The sequence below is a fragment of the Passer domesticus genome, chromosome 27 (genome assembly GCF_036417665.1).
Source record: "Passer domesticus isolate bPasDom1 chromosome 27, bPasDom1.hap1, whole genome shotgun sequence".
NCBI classification, from domain to species: Eukaryota; Metazoa; Chordata; class Aves; order Passeriformes; family Passeridae; genus Passer; species Passer domesticus.
The window spans coordinates 4,216,259-4,234,507 of NC_087500.1; the positions used below are offsets into that span (position 1 = coordinate 4,216,259).

Sequence of the window (18,249 nt, forward strand, 5' to 3'; positions counted from 1 at the left end):
CTGGCAGCCCAGAATGGCGCAGGGGGCTGGGGACACTCCTGGGGACAGGGACAGCCCAGCAGCAACTCACGGGTCCCCACTGGGGTGACCAAGAGCTGGCACCTGTCCCCCCACCTGTTCTGCCATCACCTGCTGCCCTGGGCACTCAGAATGAACTGGGACAGGGGGTTCTGCACAGGGGGGGACCCCCTGACATGGGGACCCCTGACATGGGGACCCCCTGACATGGGGACCCCTCACATGGGGACCCCCTGGCTGGGCAGAGCCAGGAGCAGCGGGATGGGGGCCAGGACGTGACCCCACACAGGGCAGGCTGTGCCCTTGGTCACCCCAGTCTGTGCCACCGAGGCTGCCACGAGGGAGGAGCCCCCACAGAGGGGGATCCCCGGTTTGGGGTCCCGCCTGCCACGGGAATGGGGACCCAGCGCGTCACTGTCACCTCAGGCCAGGCCGCCATGGGGACCTCGTCCCACGGCCGCGATCCCGCATGGCCGGGACCACTCAGCTCCTCAGGCCGCGCTGCCCCCGGGCCCTGAACTGGCCCCGAGCCCGCAGGACACCGGAGGGTCCCCGCAGGACACCGGAGGGTCCCCGCAGGACACCGGAGGGTCCCCGCAGCGCCCCGGGACCCCCGGGCCCCATGGGGGGATATATCCCATGAGCCCCTGCAGAGCGCAACTGAGGGGGGATATATCCCATGAGCCTCTGCAGAGCGCAACTGAGGGGGATATATCCCATGAGCCTCTGCAGAGCGCACGCGGGGGGATATATCCCATGATGCTCCCGCTAGGAGGACTATATCCCATCACCTCCCGCGGCCGGCGGGGGCGGTATATCCCATAGTGCCCCGCGCCGCCCCCATTTCCGGGGCGGGCCGGAAGCGGCCGGGCCAGGCGGCGATGGCGGCGCGGGCCGCGCTGCTGCTGCTGCTGCTTCTCATGGCGGCGGCGGCGCCGGGCCCGGCCCAGGGCTCGCAGGGGGACCGGGAGCCGCTGTACCGGGAGTGCCTGAGCCGCTGCGAGCGGCAGAACTGCTCGGGGGCGGCGCTGCGGCACTTCCGCGCCCGGCAGCCGCTGTACATGGGCCTGACAGGTACCGCCCCCCCGCTCCCATTGGCTGGCGGGCGCTGAGGCCACGCCCCCTCCGGACAGGCCTCACCTCATTTGGCCACGCCCCCTTCGGAGCCACGCCCCCTGGCTGAGAGACTGGGAGGGACTGGGGCTGAACTGGGAGGGACTGGGGCTGAACTGGGAGGGACTGGGAGGGACTGGAAGGTGCTGGGGCTGAACTGGGAGGGACTGGGGCTGAACTGGGAGGGACTAGGAGGGACTGGGGCTGAACTGGGAGGGACTGGGGCTGAACTGGGAGGGACTAGGAGGGACTGGGGCTGAACTGGGAGGGACTGGGGCTGAACTGGGAGGGACTAGGAGGGACTGGGGCTGAACTGGGAGGTGCTGGGGCTGAACTGGGAGGTGCTGGGGCTGAACTGGGAGGGACTGGGGCTGAACTGGGAGGGACTGGGGCTGAACTGGGAGGCGCTGGGTGATGCTGGGGGGCACTGGGGCTGCGTTCGTGGTCACTGGGCCTGTACTGGTTGTCACTGGCTCGTGCTGGTGGCTACTGGGATGGTTCTGGTCTGTACTGGGAGGTGCCGGGCTGTGAAGTGCGGTCACTGGACCATACTGGAAGGCACTGGGGCATACTGGGGGGGGTCACTGGGCCACACTGGGCAGTCACTGGGGTGTACTGGGGGGTCACTGGACTTTGCCAGGACAGCTGTTGGGCCATCCTGAACTGTCTGGAGGGACACTGGGCCGTACTGGGATGCACTGGGCCATACTGGGATGCACTGGGCCGTACTGGGAGCTACTGGCTGTGCATCCTTCAGACTGTCCAGTGGGGCTGGGGGTGTCCCCGGTCCCAGGGGGGTGACCCCCACCCTCTCCCCTCACCCTGCTCTGGTCCGGGACGCTCCCCTGGCCCATACTGGGAGCTACTGGGCCATACTGGGATCCCCTGCCCCACACTGGCATTCCCTGCCCCACGCTGGCATTCCCTGCCCCACGCTGGCATTCCCTGCCCCACGCTGGCATTCCCTGCCCCACACTGGCATTCCCTGCCCCACGCTGGCATTCCCTGCCCCACGCTGGCATTCCCTGCCCCACACTGGCATTCCCTGCCCACACTGGCATTCCCTGCCCACGCTGGCATTCCCTGCCCCACACTGGCATTCCCTGCCCCACGCTGGCATTCCCTGCCCCACACTGGCATTCCCTGCCCCACGCTGGCATTCCCTGCCCCACGCTGGCATTCCCTGCCCACACTGGCATTCCCTGCCCCACACTGGCATTCCCTGCCCCACACTGGCATTCCCTGCCCCACGCTGGCATTCCCTGCCCCACACTGGCATTCCCTGCCCCACACTGGCATTCCCTGCCCACGCTGGCATTCCCTGCCCCACGCTGGCATTCCCTGCCCCACACTGGCATTCCCTGCCCCACGCTGGCATTCCCTGCCCCACGCTGGCATTCCCTGCCCCATCCTGGCATTCCCTGCCCCACGCTGGCATTCCCTGCCCCACACTGCCATTCCCTGCCCACACTGCCATTCCCTGCCCCACGCTGGCATTCCCTGCCCCACGCTGGCATTCCCTGCCCCACGCTGGCATTCCCTGCCCCACGCTGGCATTCCCTGCCCCACGCTGGCATTCCCTGCCCACACTGGCATTCCCTGCCCACGCTGGCATTCCCTGCCCACACTGGCATTCCCTGCCCACACTGGCATTCCCTGCCCCACGCTGGCATTCCCTGCCCACACTGGCATTCCCTGCCCACGCTGGCATTCCCTGGCCCCCCGGGACGTGCCCCTGTGCCCGCAGGCTGGACGTGCCCGGCCGAGTGCCAGTACGAGTGCATGTGGCAGGCGGTGCGGCGCTACCAGCAGGGCGGCCGCGGCGTGCCGCAGTTCCACGGCAAGGTCAGCGCGGCTCCGGGGGTTGTGGGGGGCTGCCCGGGGGTCCCCCCGCGCTGCTGACGCCCCCGGCCCCTCGCAGTGGCCCTTCTGGCGGTTCCTGTTCTTCCAGGAGCCCGCCTCTGCCTTGGCCTCCTTCCTGAACGGGCTGGCCAGCCTGGCGATGCTGCGGCGGTACCGCGCCGCCGTGCCGCGCGCCGCCCCCACCTACCCCACGTGCGTCGCCTTCGCCTGGGTGAGCCCCCGGCCCGCCTCTCCCTGCCCTTCCCACCCTGCTCCTTCTGTTCCCCTCCTTTTTTTTTTTTTTTTGCCTTTTCTTTTTTTCCTTCCTCACTTTTTTCCCCTCACTTTTTTTCCCCTCGTTTTTCCCATCTTTTCCCGTCATTTCTCTTCCCTTTTCCCTCCCCTTTCCCATCCTTTTTCCACCTTTTCCCTCCCTTTTCCCATCCTTTTCCCATCATCTTTCCCCATCATTTTTCCCATCCTGTTCCCATCCTGTTCCCATCCTTTTCCCATCTTTTTCCCATCCTTTCCCATCATTTCCCTCACTTTTACCATCATTTCCCTCTCTTTTCCTCCCTTTCCCACCCTTTTTCCTCCCTTTTTCCTCCCTTTTCCCTCCCTTTTCCCATCATCTTTTCCCATCATCTTTTCCCATCATCTTTTCCCATCCTTTTCCCATCCTTTTCCCATCCTGTTCCCATCCTGTTCCCATCCTGTTCCCATCCTTTCCCTCACTTTTCCCATCCTTTTCCCATCCTTTTCCCATCCTTTCCCGTCCTTTTCCCATCCTTTCCCGTCCTTTTCCCATCCTTTCCCTCACTTTTCCCATCCTTTCCCTCACTTTTCCTATCCTTTCCCGTCCTTTTCCCATCCTTTCCCTCACTTTTCCCATCCTTTCCCTCACTTTTCCCATCCTTTCCCTCACTTTTCCTATCCTTTCCCTCACTTTTCCCATCCTTTCCCTCACTTTTCCCCTCATTTCCCTCGCTTTTCCCTTTCTTTTCCCTTTTTTCCCATCCTTTTCCCCACCTTTTTCCCTCCCTTTCTCTCACTTTTTCCCCTCTCATTTTCCTCTCCTTTCCTTCTCTTTTCTGTCCCTTTCTCCCTCCTTTCTCTTCCTTTTCCTTTCCCCTTTTTTTCTCCTCCCTCTCCCCTCTTTCCCTTCTCCTCCTTCCCCTTCCCATTTCCAGTCCTTTCCCCTTTCCTTTTCCCCCTTTCCTTTTCCCCCTTTCCTTTTCTTCCTTCCCTTTCCTCCTTCCCCTTCCCTTTTCCACTCCTTTCCCTTCCCTTTCCCCCTTCCCCTTTTCCCCTTTCTATTTTCCCCTTTTTATTTTCCCCTTTCCATTTCCCCTTTTCTATTTTCTCCTTCCCATTTTCCCCTTTCCTTTCCCCCTTTCCTTTTCCCCTTCCCTTTTTCCCCTTCTTTATTTCCCCCTTCCCTTTTTCCCCTTCTTTTTCCCCTTCTTTTCCCCCTTTCCTTTTCCCCCTTCTTTTCCCCCTTTCCTTTTCCCCCTTTCCTTTTCCCCTTTTCTTTTTCCCCTTCCAATTTCCCCCTTCCCTTTCCCCTTTTTTTCCCCCCTTTCCTTTTCCCCCTTTCCTTTTCCCCCTTTCCTTTTCCCCCTTCCCTTTTCCCCCTTCCCATTTTCCCCTTCCCATTTCCCCCTTCCCTTTTCCCCTTTTTTCCCCCTTTCCTTTTCCCCCTTTCCATTTCCCCCTTTCCTTTTCCCCTTTCCATTTTCCCCCTTCCCCTTCCCTTTCTCCCCTTCCCCTTTCCTTTTCCCCCTTCCCATTTCCCCCTTCCCATTTTCCCCTTCCAATTTCCCCCTTCCCTTTTCCCCTTTTTTCCCCCTTCCCTTTTCCCCCTTCCCCTTTCCTCCTTTTCCCCCTCCCTCCCCCCATCTCCCCCACTCCCACCCACCTCCCCCCTCCCCACCCCATTCCCACCTCCCCCACTCCCCGGGGCGCTGTCCCCGCCGTGGGGGTCCCTGACCCACACCCCCCACCCCACAACCCCCCGTTTCCCCTGCCAGGTCTCCTTGAACGCCTGGTTCTGGTCCACGGTGTTCCACACCAGGGACACGGCGCTGACGGAGGTCGGTGCCCGCAGCGTGCCCCGGCCCGGGGGGCACGGTGCCCCCTCCCCAGTGCCCCGGGCAGCGGGCTCACCCCCCTCCCCACAGAAGCTGGATTATTTCTGTGCCTCGGCCGTCGTCCTGCACTCCGTGTACCTGTGCTGCGTCAGGTGGGAGCGGGCACGCTGGGCAAACTGGGGGCACTGGGACAGGCTGGGACAGACTGGGCACACTGGGACGGACTGGGACGGACTGGGACAGACTGGGACAGGCTGGGCACACTGGGCAAACTGGGACGGACTGGGACAGACTGGGACGGACTGGGACAGACTGGGACAGACTGGGCACACTGGGACAGGCTGGGCACACTGGGACAGACTGGGCACACTGGGACAGTCTGGGCACACTGGGACAGGCTGGGCACACTGGGACAGACTGGGACGGACTGGGCACACTGGGACAGACTGGGACAGACTGGGACAGGCTGGGCAAACTGGGACAGACTGGGGGGGACTGGGCACACTGGGACAGGCTGGGCAAACTGGGACAGACTGGGACGGACTGGGACAGACTGGGCAAACTGGGCAAACTGGGACAGACTGGGACGGACTGGGACAGACTGGGCAAACTGGGACAGACTGGGATGGACTGGGCACACTGGGCAAACTGGGACAGACTGGGACAGGCTGGGACGGACTGGGACAGACTGGGACAGGCTGGGCACACTGGGACAGACTGGGCAAACTGGGCAAACTGGGACAGGCTGGGCACACTGGGACAGACTGGGCAAACTGGGCAAACTGGGACAGGCTGGGCACACTGGGACAGGCTGGGCACACTGGGGCAGACTGGGCAAACTGGGACAGACTGGGCAAACTGGGGCAGACTGGGACAGACTGGGGCAGACTGGGACAGACTGGGGCAGACTGGGCAAACTGGGACAGACTGGGCAAACTGGGGCAGACTGGGCAAACAGGGGCAGACTGGGACAGACTGGGGCAGACTGGGACAGACTGGGGCAGACTGGGCAAACTGGGGGCACTGGGGCAAACTGGGACAGACTGGGCAAACTGGGGGCACTGGGACAGACTGGGCAAACTGGGACAGACTGGGACAGACTGGGCAAACTGGGGGGGACTGGGCAAACTGGGACAGACTGGGGGGGACTGGGAAGGACTGGGACAGAAGGGGAGGGACTGGGGGCACTGGAGGGGGGACTGGGAGGGACTGGCCCAGGGGGCACTGGGGCACTGGGGGGGACTGGGGGGTGCTGGGGATGGATGTGGGACACTGGGGATGGACTGGGGCAAACTGGGGGGGACTGGGAACAGGCCTGGGGGGCACTGGGGGTGCTGGGGATGGACTGGGGGTGCTGGGACAGACTAGGGGGCACTGGGGCAAACTGGGCGTGAATTGGGGCAAACTGGAAGGCACTGGGGTGAACTGGGGGGCACTGGGGATGGACTGGGGACAGAGTGGGGGGCACTGGGAGGCACTAGGTGGGACTGGAGACAGATGGGAGGCACTGGGGGTGAACTCTGGAGTGCTGGGGATGGACGGGGGGCACTGGGGCAAACTGGGAGGCACTGGGGACAGGTGGGGGGCACTGAGGCAAACTGGGAGGCACTGGGAGCAGACTAGGAGGCACTGGGGCTGTCTACAGCTAGACTGGGGAGTGTACTGGGAGGCACTGGGCCATACTGGGAGGCACTGGGCTGGACTGGGAGGAGCCTGGGCTGTACTGGGAGGAGCCTGACCATACTGGGAGGAGCCTGACCATACTGGGAGGAGCCTAGGCCATACTGGGATGACCCCGGGCCATACTGGGAGGAGCCCGGGCCATACTGGGAGGAGCCCGGGCCATACTGGGAGGAGCCTGACCATACTGGGAGGAGCCTGACCATACTGGGAGGAGCCTGGGCCGTATTGGGAGGAGCCTGGGCCATACTGGGATGACCCCGGGCCATACTGGGAGGAGCCTGGGTCATACTGGGAGGAGCCTGGGTCATACTGGGAGGAGCCTGGGCCATACTGGGAGGAGCCTGACCATACTGGGAGGAGCCTGGGCCATACTGGGAGGAGCCTGACCATACTGGGAGGAGCCTGGGCCGTACTGGGAGGAGCCTGGGCCGTACTGGGAGGAGCCTGGGCCGTACTGGGAGGAGCCTGGGCCGTACTGGGAGGAGCCCAGGCCATACTGGGAGGACCCTTGGCCGTACTGGGGGGCCCCTGACCATGCCCCTTCCCCGCAGGACGCTGGGGCTGCAGCGCCCGGCCTTAATCAGCGTCTTCAGAGCCTTCCTCCTGCTCTTCCTCGCCGGCCACATCTCCTACCTGAGCCTCGTGCGCTTCGACTACGGCTACAACCTGGTGGCCAACGCTGCTGCGGGTCAGCTGGGCCACTGGGAGGGGCTGGGGGCCACTGGGAGGGGCTGGGGGCCACTGGGAGGGGCTGGGGCTGTGTCAGGGTCAGTCCGTGCCCTCCCCACCCCTGAGCCCCCATTTTCATGGAGTTGTGCCCAGGGGCTGGCACTGCCCTGTCCCTGAGCCCGCTGTTTTCCCAGGAATGGTGACAGAGTTTGGGCACCCCTCTCTCCCTGATCCCCTCGCTGTTTCCCCAGGAATTCTGACAGTTTGGGCACCCCCATGTCCCTGTGTTCCTCTGTTTCCCCAGGAATTCTGACCACACTTTGGGCACTCCCCTGTCCCTGATCCCCTCTGTTTCCTCAGGAATTCTCACAGAATTTGGGCACTCCCCTGTCCCTGTTCCTCACCCTGTTTCCCCAGGAATTCTGACAGGCTTTGGGTACCCCCTGGCCCTGATCCCCCCTGTGCCCCAGGAGCTCTGCCCATGCTCTGGCCACCCCCTGAGCCCGCGGTGCCATTGTTTCCCCAGGAATTCTGACCGTGTTTGGGCACCCCCTGTCCCTGACCTCCCCTATTTTCCCAGAAATTCTCACAGAATTTGGGCACCCCTCTCCCTGATCCCCCTCGAGTTTGGGCACCACACTCTCCTTAATCCTCACCCTGTGTCCCCAGGAATTCTGACCGAGTTTGGCCAGCCCCTCTCCCTGATGCCCCACTCTGTCCCCAGGAATTCTGACCGAGTTTGGCCACCCCTTTCCCTGTTCCCCGCTGTTTCCCCAGGAATTCTGACCGGCTTTGGCCACCCCCTGTCCCCGTCCCCCCGTGCCCCCGAGCCCTGCCGGTGCTCCGGCCGCCCCCAGCCCCGTTTCCCCCCCCCAGGCACGCTGACGGTGGCGTGGTGGCTGCGCTGGTGCGTGCGCCAGGGCCGGCGGCTGCCGCACGTGTGGAAATGCGCGGCCGCGGTGCTGCTGCTGCAGGCGCTGGCGCTGCTCGAGCTGCTCGACTTCCCCCCGCTGCTCTGGGTGCTGGACGCCCACGCGCTCTGGCACATCGGGACCATCCCCCTCAACGTGCTCTTCTACAGGTCAGCGACCCCCACCAGGGCAGGGAAAATGGGGGTGAGGGGCTCCCCGAGTTCCCCAGGGAGGTTCAGGGGTGCAGCGCTTCCCCCACGCGGGGTTTGGGGGGCTCTGGTGTGGTCTGGGACTCTGCTGGGGGATGCTTCTTGGAATTGGGGGGCTCGGGGTTCACGGTGGTCTGTGGGGCTCTCGGTGTCCCTCTTGGAATTGGGGGGCTCAGGAGCCCTCTTGGAATTGGGGTGCTCAGTGTCCCCTTCTTGGAATTGGGGAGCTCAGGACTGTGGGGTGCTCGGGATCTCCTTCTTAGAATTGGGGTGCTCAGGATCCCCCCTTAGAATTGGGGGCTCAGGGCTGTGGGGTTTTCAATGTCCCCCCCTTGGAACTGGGGAGCTCAGGGCTGTGGGGTTTTCAGCCTCCCCTCCTTGGAATTGGGAGATCAGGGCTATGGGGGTGCTGGGTGTCCCCCCCCCCTTGGAATTGGGGTGCTCAGGAACCCTCTTGGAATTGGGGGGCTTAGGGTTCACTGTGGTCTGTGGGGTTCTCAGTGTCCCTCTTGGAATTGGGGGGCTCAGGACTTTGTGGTGCTCAGGATCCCCCTCTTGGAATTGGGGGCTCGGGGCTGTGGGGTTTTCAGTGTCCCCCCCCTTGGAATTGGGGGGCTCAAATCTGTGGGGTGCTTGAGATCGCCCTCTTGGAACTGGGGGGTTCAGGGCTGTGGGGTTCTCAGCCTCCCCTCCTTGGAATTGGGGGGCTCAGGGCCCCCACACTTTCCCGTGGGGTGCTGGGAGTCCCAGCCTTGACACGGAGCTGTCGGAGACCCCACAGTGGGTGCTGTGACCCCTCTGTTGAAATCGGGGTGCTCAGCACCCCTCACTTTCCCCTGGGATGTTCTCGGTCCCTCTCTTTCCTGTGGCATGCACAGACCCCCCCTCCCCACCTTGAAATCGGGGTGCTGGAGGGACCCCGGCGTTGCTGTGCTCAATGTTGGGGTGCAAGGCTCCCCTAAACCCCCCCTTGCCACCAAGCCCCCCCCCTTTGTCCCCCCAGTTTCCTGATGGACGACAGCCTCTACCTCCTGAAGGCCAACTCCGACCTCTTCAAAGTGGACTAGAGCTGCTGGGGGGGGTGGGCAGAGCCCCCCGTGCCCCCCCAGAGCCCTGCCCTGTGCCAAGAGACCTCCCAGCCCCCCCTGGCCACAGCCTCCTGCCCCCCCCAGCTGCCTTCTGAGGTTTGTTTTTCTCCCCCAGACCCCCGTGCCCCCCATCTCCCTGCTGGGCACGGAGGGGTCAAGGACAGCCGAGCCCCCTCCCCAAACCCTCCCTGAGCTGGGGACCCCCGTGAGGTGACTGGGGAGGGGTCTGTGTGCGTGGGGGGGGGGGGCCCTGCTGGGGGGCTCTGGCGGGGGTGGGGGGTGTTGTGTGGGTGCCTTGGGGCTGGGTGTGCCCCCCTCCCAGCCCAGAGGGGCTGTGCCCCCCCATTCCCCCTCCCCGGGTGTGTTGTGGGATGTCAATAAAGGTGACTTTAATCTGTGAAGTGCTGGGTTTGTGTCCCCTCCCCGTGTCCCCTCCCCGTGTCCCCTCCCTGCCCCAAGGGCAGCCTGTGCCCCCCCAGCCCCCCTGTCTGCTCTGCCCCACCCCACTGCCCACCCTGCTTTCACTCTGTCCCACCCCACGTGCCCCAAAATCCCCTCCAGGTGTCCCCAACCCCCTCAGTGCTCCCCAAACCCCTCAGCATATCCCATATCCCCCCATCCTGCACTCCCATTTGTGCCCCAAACCCCCCTGGTGAGAGCCCACCCACCCCTCCCACCCTCCCCCTGCCCTGCACCCCATTTCCCACGCTGCTCTCGCCCCATTCCCCCTCCCTGTACCCCATTTCTCCCCACCCAGGGGTCCCTGACCCCCCCAGATCTCCTTGCACCCCCTCCCCACAGCCTCAGCCTTTACTGTCACCATCCTCAGCCCTTATTGTCACCATCCTCTGCCCACAACCTCATCCTTTATTGTCACCATCCGTCAAATTTGCATTGTCACCATGCCTCAGCCCTTTCTTGTCACCATCCTCTGTGCCCTCTTGTCACCATCTTCTGCTTCTATTGTCCGCTCAGCCCTCAACCTCAGCCCTGATACCATTATCAGCCTGTGATTGTCACCATCCTCTGCCTGTAAGGTGTCCCCCATCGCTCTGCACTAACCTCAGCCCTTTTTGTCACCATCCTCAGCCCTTCTTGTCACCATCCTCTGCTTCTATTGTCCCCATCCTCTGCCACAACCTCAGCCCTTATTGTCCCCATCCTCAGCCCTTATTGTCACCATCCTCAGCCCTTATTGTCACCATCCTCTGCCACAACCTCAGCCCTTATTGTCACCATCCTCAGCCCTTATTGTCACCATCCTCTGCCACAAACTCAGCCCTTATTGTCACCATTATCAGCCTGTATTGTCACCATCGTCTGCCACAAACTCAGCCTGTATTGTCACCATCCTCAGCCTTTATTGTCCCCATCCTCTGCCACAACCTCAACCTTTATTGTCACCATCCTCTGCCACAAATTCAGCCCTTATTGTCACCATCCTCAGCCTTTTTTGTCCCCATCCTCTGCCACAACCTTAGCCTTTATTGTCACCATTATCAGCCTGTATTGTCACCATCCTCTGCCTGTATTGTCCCCATCCTCTGCCACAACCTCAGCCCGTATTGTCACCATTATCAGCCTGTATTGTCACCATCCTCAGCCTTTATTGTCCCCATCCAGCCGGCGCTGCCTCCACCCCACCGCACCCCTGGCGCTGCCGGGCTGGCTGCCATTTCCCAGGCATTTCCCAGGCATTTCCCGGCCATTTCCCAGGCATTTCCCGGCCATTTCCCGGCCATTCCCCTCAGCTTTCCAGCGCTTTCTGCGCGTGGGCGAAGAACACCCCCTCCACATCATCCACGCCGGTGCGGAGCGCGGCGGGCATCGCGTAAGAGCGCAGCTCCCGCAGCGCGAACCCCGCGGCCGCCAGCGCCTCCCGCACGTCGGGCTCCCGCAGCGGCACCACGGGCAGCCGAGCGGGGCCCGCCAGGTAGAAGGACTCGCCCAGGGCCCCCAGCAGCACGGCGTGGCCCCCCGGGCGCAGCAGGTTGCCCACATGGGTCAGCGCCCGCACGAAGGCGGCGCGGTCGGGGCTCACGGCCTCCAGGCAGAAGGCGGAGAGCAGCGCGTCCGCCCGCGGGCGCAGCGGGGCTCCCAGCGGCTCCGGCCGGTGCACGTCGATGGGGAGGATGCGGCGGAGGCGCTGCCGGAGGCGCCGCTCCTTGTCCTGCCACGGCTCCCTGGGGAGAGGGGGGAGTGGGGAGGGGGTTGGCCCCGAAAATGTGGGGGTGGGATGGATCCAGGATCCACTGGGATGTGGGGATGAGGTGGATCCAGGATCCACTGTGATGTGGGGATGGGATGGATCCAGGATCGACTGGGATGTGGGGGTGGGATGGATCCAGGATCCACTGGGATGTGGGGGTGGGATGGATCCAGGATCCAAGGGGATGTAGGGGTGGGATGGATCCAGGATCCACTGGGATGTGGGGATGAGATGGATCCAGGATCCAAGGGGATGTGGGGATGGGATGGATCCAGCATCCAAGGGGATGTGGGGATGAGGTGGATCCAGCATCCAAGGGGATGTGGGGATGGGATGGATCCAGATCAGACAGGGATGTGGGAATGGGGTCAATCCACAGGCATGTGGGGATGGGGTCAGTCCAGACAGGGATGTGGGGATGAGGTGGATTCAGGATCCACTGGGATGTGGGGATGAGGTGGATTCAGGATCCAAGGGGATGTGGGGATGGGGTCGGTCCAGTGTCCATGGGGGTGTGGGGATGGGATGGATCCAGATCAGACAGGGATGTGGGAATGGGGTCAATCCACACAGGGATGTGGGGATGGGGTCAGTCCAGACAGGGATGTGGGGATGGGGTGGATCCAGGATCCAAGGGGATGTGGGGATGGGGTCGGTCCAGTGTCCATGGGGGTGTGGGAGTGGGATGGATCCAGACAAGGATACGGGGATGGGGTCAGTCCAGACAGGGATGTGGGGATGGGATCGATCCAGATAGGCATATAGGGATGGGATCAATCCAGCATCCACAGGGATCTGGGGATGGGATCACTCCAGTATCAATGGGGATGTGGGGATGGGATCAATCTAGAACAGACAGGGATGTGGGGATGGGGTCAATCCAGCATCCACAGGGTTGTGGGGATGGGATCGATCCAGACAGGGATGTGGGGATGGGGTCAATCCAGCACACACAGGGGTGTGGGGACAGGATCCTGCGGGGCTGTGGGGTGGGATGCCTATTCCAGAACCCACAGGGACCCAGGAGCAGCATTGCACCAGGACAAACCCAACACACACAGGGACAAAGGGACAGGATCTCCTGGGGATCCACCCAGCAGCTGCAGGGATGTGGGGATGGGACCCAGGAGGGATTGACCCGAGAGCCACAGGGAGCTGGGAGCAGGATCAACTGGGCACCCACAGGGACAGGCTCCCGTGGGCATCAACCCTTCATCCCCCGGCACAAGACAGCATTCCATGGATATCTGAGGCTGGGATCCCGCAGGGAACCCATGGGATTTGGGAACAGTGTCTGTGAGGATGTGGGGCTGTGGTGCCAGGGGATTTTGGTGACGTGGTCCTGTAGGGATCCCCTCAGCATCTGTTGGAGAACGTGGCTGTGATCCCCAGGATCCAGGGACATTGCTCTACAGCGATCTGCGAGGACCCGGCTCTGTGATCCCGTGGATTTTGGGGACACAACCCAGCAGGGACCACCCCACCCCGGCACCCCCCTCCTCCAGGGCTCCCCCCGGCCCCCCTACCCGCGGCCCTCGATCTTGCAAACGTGCTGGATGAAGGGGCTCCAGTCGAAGGCGCCGGGCTCGCCCCGCGCCCACCGGCCCAGCTCCTCCCGGTTCACCGCCAGGTAATCGGTGGCCACGATCTCCTCGAAGTGGTCGCAGGCGCTCAGCAGTTGGTAGATGGTGGGGCCCGAGCCCACGTCGATCAACATCCGCCCTCGGATCTCACCTGAGAGGGGACAGGACATGATGGGGAGCGGGGGATCCCCACAACAATCCGGGGGAACCAGGCAGGAGCAGAGGAGCTGCCCGCGGGTGCTCCGTGCCTCAGTTTCCCCACCCCTGCCGCCTTCCTCTCACCGCTGGCGAAGGTCTCGGCCAGGCATCGCAGCTTCCAGGGCACCACGAACTCCTCGGAGGAGAAGTCGGCGCGGGGGGGGAGGTAATTGTTGCGCAGGTACGCGCGGGGGTCGAAGTGCTCGTAGCCCTCTCGGAGCGCGGCCGGGCTGCTCATGGCGAGGGGCTGCGGCTCCGGCCCCGCCGCCGCCGCTTTTTATCCCTGCCCGGGCCCGGGGGGGCGGCGGGGAGCGGCCACGGCCCCGTCCATCCCCCTCGCATCCCTGCATCCATCATCCATCCCGCGTAACCCGGTTAGCGCCAGCGCCCCGGGGCCGCGGCCGGAGCTGATAACGGATCCCGGGCTCCGCCGCCCTCCCCGGGCTCCGGGGGTCCGGGGGTCCTGTCCCCGAGCCCCGGAGATGGTGACCCCACACCCCGAGGTGCGGCTGTGACCCCTGTGTGCTGCCCCAGCTCAGGAGTGCGGCAGGGGATGAGGATGGAGGGGGATTGGGAGAGGGGGGAGGAGGAAGAGATTGGGATGGGGGGAGGATGAAGAGGGGTTGGGAGAGGCGTGAAGATGGAAGGGAAGTGGGAGAGGGATGAGGATGAGGAGAGTGGGAGAGGGATGAAGATGAAAAAGGATTGGGAGAGGGACGAGGATGAAGAAGGTGGGAGAGGGATGAGGATGGAGAGAGACTGGGATAGGGATTGGGATGGAGGGGCAAAAATGGGATGGGGACAGGAAGGGGTTGGAATGATGTGGGGTTTGGGGTGGGGATAGAAGGGATGGGGATTGGGATGGGAATGGAAGGGATTGGGATGATGTGGGGTTTGGGATGGGGATGGGAAGGGACAGGAATGGTGAGGAATGGGGGTGGGAAGGGATTGGGATGGGATGGGGGATGGAAATGTGGAGGGATTTGGGTGGAACGGGATGGGGATGAGAATGGGAAGGGATTAGAATGAGGAGGGGATTGGGATGGGGATGGATTGGGATGGGCCCATCTGAGCTCTCCATCACCCCTGAGCTGAGCGTGCTGGATCTCAGCCCAGCTCTGGCAGGAGCCAGCAGCACCTCTGCCAGCTCCCAGTGCCCCCAGTGCTCCCAGTGCCCCCAGTGCCCCCAGTGTCCCCAGTACCCCCAGTGCCCCCAGTGCTCCCAGTGCTCCCAGTACCCCCAATGCCCCCAGTGCCCCCAGTGCTCCCAGTGCCCCAGCGCTCCCAGTGCTCCCAGTGTCCCCAGTGCTCCCTGCACTCCCAGTGCCCCCAGTGCCCCCAGTGCTCCCAGTGCTCCCAGTGTCCCCAGTGCCCCCAGTGCCCCCAGTGCCCCCAGTGCTCCCAGTGCCCCCAGTGCCCCCAGTGCCCCCAGTGCTCCCAGTGCCCCTGGTGCCCCCAGTGCTCCCTGCACTCCCAGTGTCCCCAGTGCCCCCAGTGCCCCCAGTGCTCCCAGCGCTCCCAGTGCCCCCAGTGCTCCCAGTGCCCCCAGCACCCGGGATAAGGAGCAGGGTGGGACCCCCATTTGGGGGTGGGGGCGTTGTAAGCCCCCAAACCCCGCCCGTGCCCGGGCTGCAGGGGTGATGTGCAGGGACAGGCGGCTCCCGGGAGGAAGGAACGGGACGGGGCCGGGCCCGGGGGGGGGACAGCGCCTGGCGGGGACCCAGGGACAGCGGGATCCGGAGTGGGAACAGCTAATCTGGGCACTGCAGAACCTGGCACCGGGTGGGCGATGCGGGGGGGGGTTATATAAGCACAAAGCCCCCCCGACCCAGATCCCCCAGTCCCATAAGACACCGCGTCCCTCCAGCTGCCGTGCCTCAGTTTCCCCGTGAACATCCCACACACGGTCCTTCTCCCCCTAAATCTCGCCCCCCACCCCTGGTAACCCCCCCAAAAAGACGCTGCCGAGCCAAGGTAGGCGTTTTATTGCCGTACAAAGACCACCCTGGTTTGCACAACCCCACCGCAGCCCCCCGCCCCCCCCCCCAGGGTTTCAGCGTTCCTCATCCTCTCCTTCCCTTCTCTTCGCCAGGGAAACTGAGTCACGCCGGGGCTGCCGGGAGCCCCCCGAAGGGCGGGAGCCCCCCGACCCGCGGGGTCCTCATCCCCACCGGCCTCCACGACGCCCGCAGCGGGGTGGGGGGTCCCAAGCGGATGGGAGCCCACCCCCACCTGCCCCCGCCTTCCTGCGCTGCCTCTTCGGGGCGGCTGAGCGGACCCAGCCCCTGTGGGTCCCCCCAGCCCCCCAACATCACCCCCCAAGCCCCCCCCCCACCCCGACCTCCCCCGGCCCCCTCGCTCAGCCCCGCTGGGCTTCGTGGGAGAGGGAGCGGGAGAGGGTGCGGGGCACCCCCGCCTTGGCACCGCGGAGGTCCGAGGGGGCGAACAGGGGCACGGGGAGGGTGCGGGCGTAGGGCAGGAGGTGCTGGGTGAGGGGCTGGCCCAGGACCCCCACCCGCAGCAGCCCCCAGGGCGAGCGCTGCTGCAGCGCCCGCACGGCCCCGCGCTGCTCCAGCGTCTCCCGGCGCTGCGCGTCCGCCTCCCGCCGGCACCACCTGGGCACGGGGCACTCGTGGGGGTGCCAGCCGGACCCTCACATCCCGCTCTGACCCCTCGGGGTCATCCCACCCCGTCAGGACCCCCAGAGAACCCCCCCGACCCACGGGAGGCTCTGGAGAGGCGCAGATTCTCCTGGACCCTTGTGGAACCCCCGCCTCCCCCAGCCCCATAAAAATCCCCATTTCTCCTCCCAGGACCTTCCCAGTCCCTCTTGGAAACCCCCCCACCACCTCCCTGGAGCTGCCCTGACCCCACAGGGACCCCTGGAAACCCCCAAAGCTCCAAGAGCCCCTGGAAACCTCCTGATTTGGGACACTCGGGGCCCAAAGACTCCCTGGAAACAGAAAAGTTTGGGACCCTCGGGCTGCCCAAATCCCCATCAGCCCCCTTGGAGTCTCCCACAAACCCCAAACCCCCACGGAAACCCCCAAATTTTGGAGCCACCCCACAAACCCATGGAGCCCCATATTTTGTGACCCCAGGAGCCCCTCAAAACCCCAAAATCAAAACCTCACTATTTGAGACACTTGGAGCCCCCCACAACCCCATGGAAACCCCCAATTTTGGGACCCTTGGAGCCCCTCAAAACCCTACAATGAAAACCCCACAGTTTGAGACACTCGGAGCCCCCACAACCCCATGGGAACCCCCGATTTTGGGACCCTTGGAGCCCCTCAAAACCCCAAAATCAAAACCCCACAATTTGAGACACTTGGAGCCCCCCACAACCCCATGGAAATCCCAAATTTGGGACCCTTGGAGCCCCTCAAAACCCCAAAATGGAGACCCCACGATTTGAGAACTTGGAACCCCCCACAATCCCATGGAAACCCCCAATTTTGGGACCCCAGGAGCCCCTCAAAACCCTACAATGAAAACCCCAAAGTCTGACACTCTCGGAGCCCCCCACAACCCCACCTTTCAAAACCCTTGGAGCCCCCCACAACCTCAAAAGCCACAAAAAGCCCCCCAAATCCTCCAGCACCCGGTGCCCCCCGTGCCCCCAGCACCCCTGGCACCCCCCTGGCACCCCTGGGACCCCCCTGGCCGTGCCCCTCACCCGTCCTCGGGCCGGGAGCTGAGCTCCAGGTCCAGCCACTCGGCACTGAAGGTTTCTCTCCTGCCCACGTCCTCCTCCTGCACACGGCAGCCCAGGCGGGCCGAGAGCCCCCCCTTGGAGCCCCCCACCACGCCAGGGCCCACCATGGTGCCTCTTTCCCCCCCCCCCAGTGCCCGCCCTGCTTTTATGGCCCCGCTGGGGCTATTTTGGGACGAGCCGCTGGCACCGAGCGCTGCCAGGGAGGGGGGGTGGCACCTCGGACACGTGTGTGGCACCCACGGGTGTGTCCCCTCCCCTTCCCGCCTCGGGGACGAGGGGCAGACCCTGCCAGCAACGTGATGGCAGCGGCGGGACCCGCCCTGGCACCCGCCCAGGGCACGTCTGGCCTTTCCCTGTGTGCCCCACGGCGCTGGGGTGACACGTGCCAGCTCTGTGCCAGCTCTGTGCCACCCACGCTGCCGACCTCAGAGGGACATTGGGGTCCCCCCACCACAGGACAGGGGTTTGGGGGTGTAGGGACCCCCAAATGGGTGTTTGTAGGGCCAACAGTGGGGTGCCAGTGACACAGGGCTCATGTGGAGGTGGCTGGTGACAGAGAGGACGTGGCTGGTGACAGAGGGGACGTGGCTGGTGACAGAGGGGACATGGCTGGTGACAGCCCCCAGGTGTGGGGGTCCCACCCCAGGGGATGAACCCAGGGCTGGAGGGGCACTGGGGACAGACAGAAACGCTCCAGGTGGATGGAGCTGCTGGTGCCACCACGGGGTGGGGGACAGTGCCACCCACGGCCAGTGCCACCCACGGCCAGTGCCACCCAGGGCCAGTGCCACCCACGGCCAGTGGCCCAAGGAGCCTGGACACCCCCCTTTAGCACCGGGGGGGGTTTCAGGGTGACCCCAAATCCCCACCCCCTCCATCCACTGGGTGCCAAAAGCCACACTGGCGACACAGAGCTGC

At 64.2% G+C, this 18,249-nt stretch overlaps 3 protein-coding genes across 3 annotated transcripts; 1 reads left to right on the plus strand and 2 right to left on the minus strand.

Moving 5' to 3' along the window:
* The first annotated feature begins 847 nt into the window (after positions 1-847).
* PGAP3 (post-GPI attachment to proteins phospholipase 3) lies at positions 848-10,024 on the plus strand. Its single transcript, XM_064400029.1, has 8 exons — positions 848-1,092; positions 2,879-2,976; positions 3,053-3,205; positions 5,004-5,066; positions 5,154-5,215; positions 7,298-7,434; positions 8,292-8,496; positions 9,539-10,024. The coding sequence occupies exons 1-8, from the start codon at positions 900-902 to the stop codon at positions 9,600-9,602; spliced, it is 975 nt and encodes a 324-aa protein (XP_064256099.1). The 5' UTR covers positions 848-899; the 3' UTR covers positions 9,603-10,024.
* Positions 10,025-11,233: 1,209 nt separating this feature from the next.
* Positions 11,234-14,390, minus strand: PNMT (phenylethanolamine N-methyltransferase). The gene is made up of 3 exons (XM_064400031.1): positions 13,698-14,390; positions 13,359-13,566; positions 11,234-11,806 (listed from the first exon to the last, which is right to left on the minus strand). Exons 1-3 carry the CDS (start codon positions 13,849-13,851, stop codon positions 11,371-11,373), a joined length of 798 nt encoding a protein of 265 aa, XP_064256101.1. The 5' UTR covers positions 13,852-14,390; the 3' UTR covers positions 11,234-11,370.
* A 1,543-nt stretch (positions 14,391-15,933) lies between these two features.
* Positions 15,934-18,078, minus strand: TCAP (titin-cap). The gene is made up of 2 exons (XM_064400033.1): positions 17,293-18,078; positions 15,934-16,228 (listed from the first exon to the last, which is right to left on the minus strand). Exons 1-2 carry the CDS (start codon positions 17,436-17,438, stop codon positions 15,973-15,975), a joined length of 402 nt encoding a protein of 133 aa, XP_064256103.1. The 5' UTR covers positions 17,439-18,078; the 3' UTR covers positions 15,934-15,972.
* Positions 18,079-18,249: the final 171 nt, after the last annotated feature.

Bases quoted from the DNA above. Each gene is read 5' to 3' on its own strand.
- PGAP3 (XM_064400029.1), top strand. From the start codon at position 900: ATGGCGGCGCGGGCCGCGCTGCTGCTGCTGCTGCTTCTCATGGCGGCG. The intron at 5,216-7,297 runs GTGGGAGCGGGC...CCTTCCCCGCAG, and splicing joins GTGTACCTGTGCTGCGTCAG to GACGCTGGGGCTGCAGCGCC. The intron at 7,435-8,291 runs GTCAGCTGGGCC...TCCCCCCCCCAG, and splicing joins GGTGGCCAACGCTGCTGCGG to GCACGCTGACGGTGGCGTGG.
- PNMT (XM_064400031.1), bottom strand. From the start codon at position 13,851: ATGAGCAGCCCGGCCGCGCTCCGAGAGGGCTACGAGCACTTCGACCCC. The intron at 13,567-13,697 runs GTGAGAGGAAGG...GTCCCCTCTCAG, and splicing joins GGCCGAGACCTTCGCCAGCG to GTGAGATCCGAGGGCGGATG. The intron at 11,807-13,358 runs GTAGGGGGGCCG...CCCTCTCCCCAG, and splicing joins TGCAAGATCGAGGGCCGCGG to GGAGCCGTGGCAGGACAAGG.
- TCAP (XM_064400033.1), bottom strand. From the start codon at position 17,438: ATGGTGGGCCCTGGCGTGGTGGGGGGCTCCAAGGGGGGGCTCTCGGCC. The intron at 16,229-17,292 runs GTGAGGGGCACG...CCCCGTGCCCAG, and splicing joins AGCTCCCGGCCCGAGGACGG to GTGGTGCCGGCGGGAGGCGG.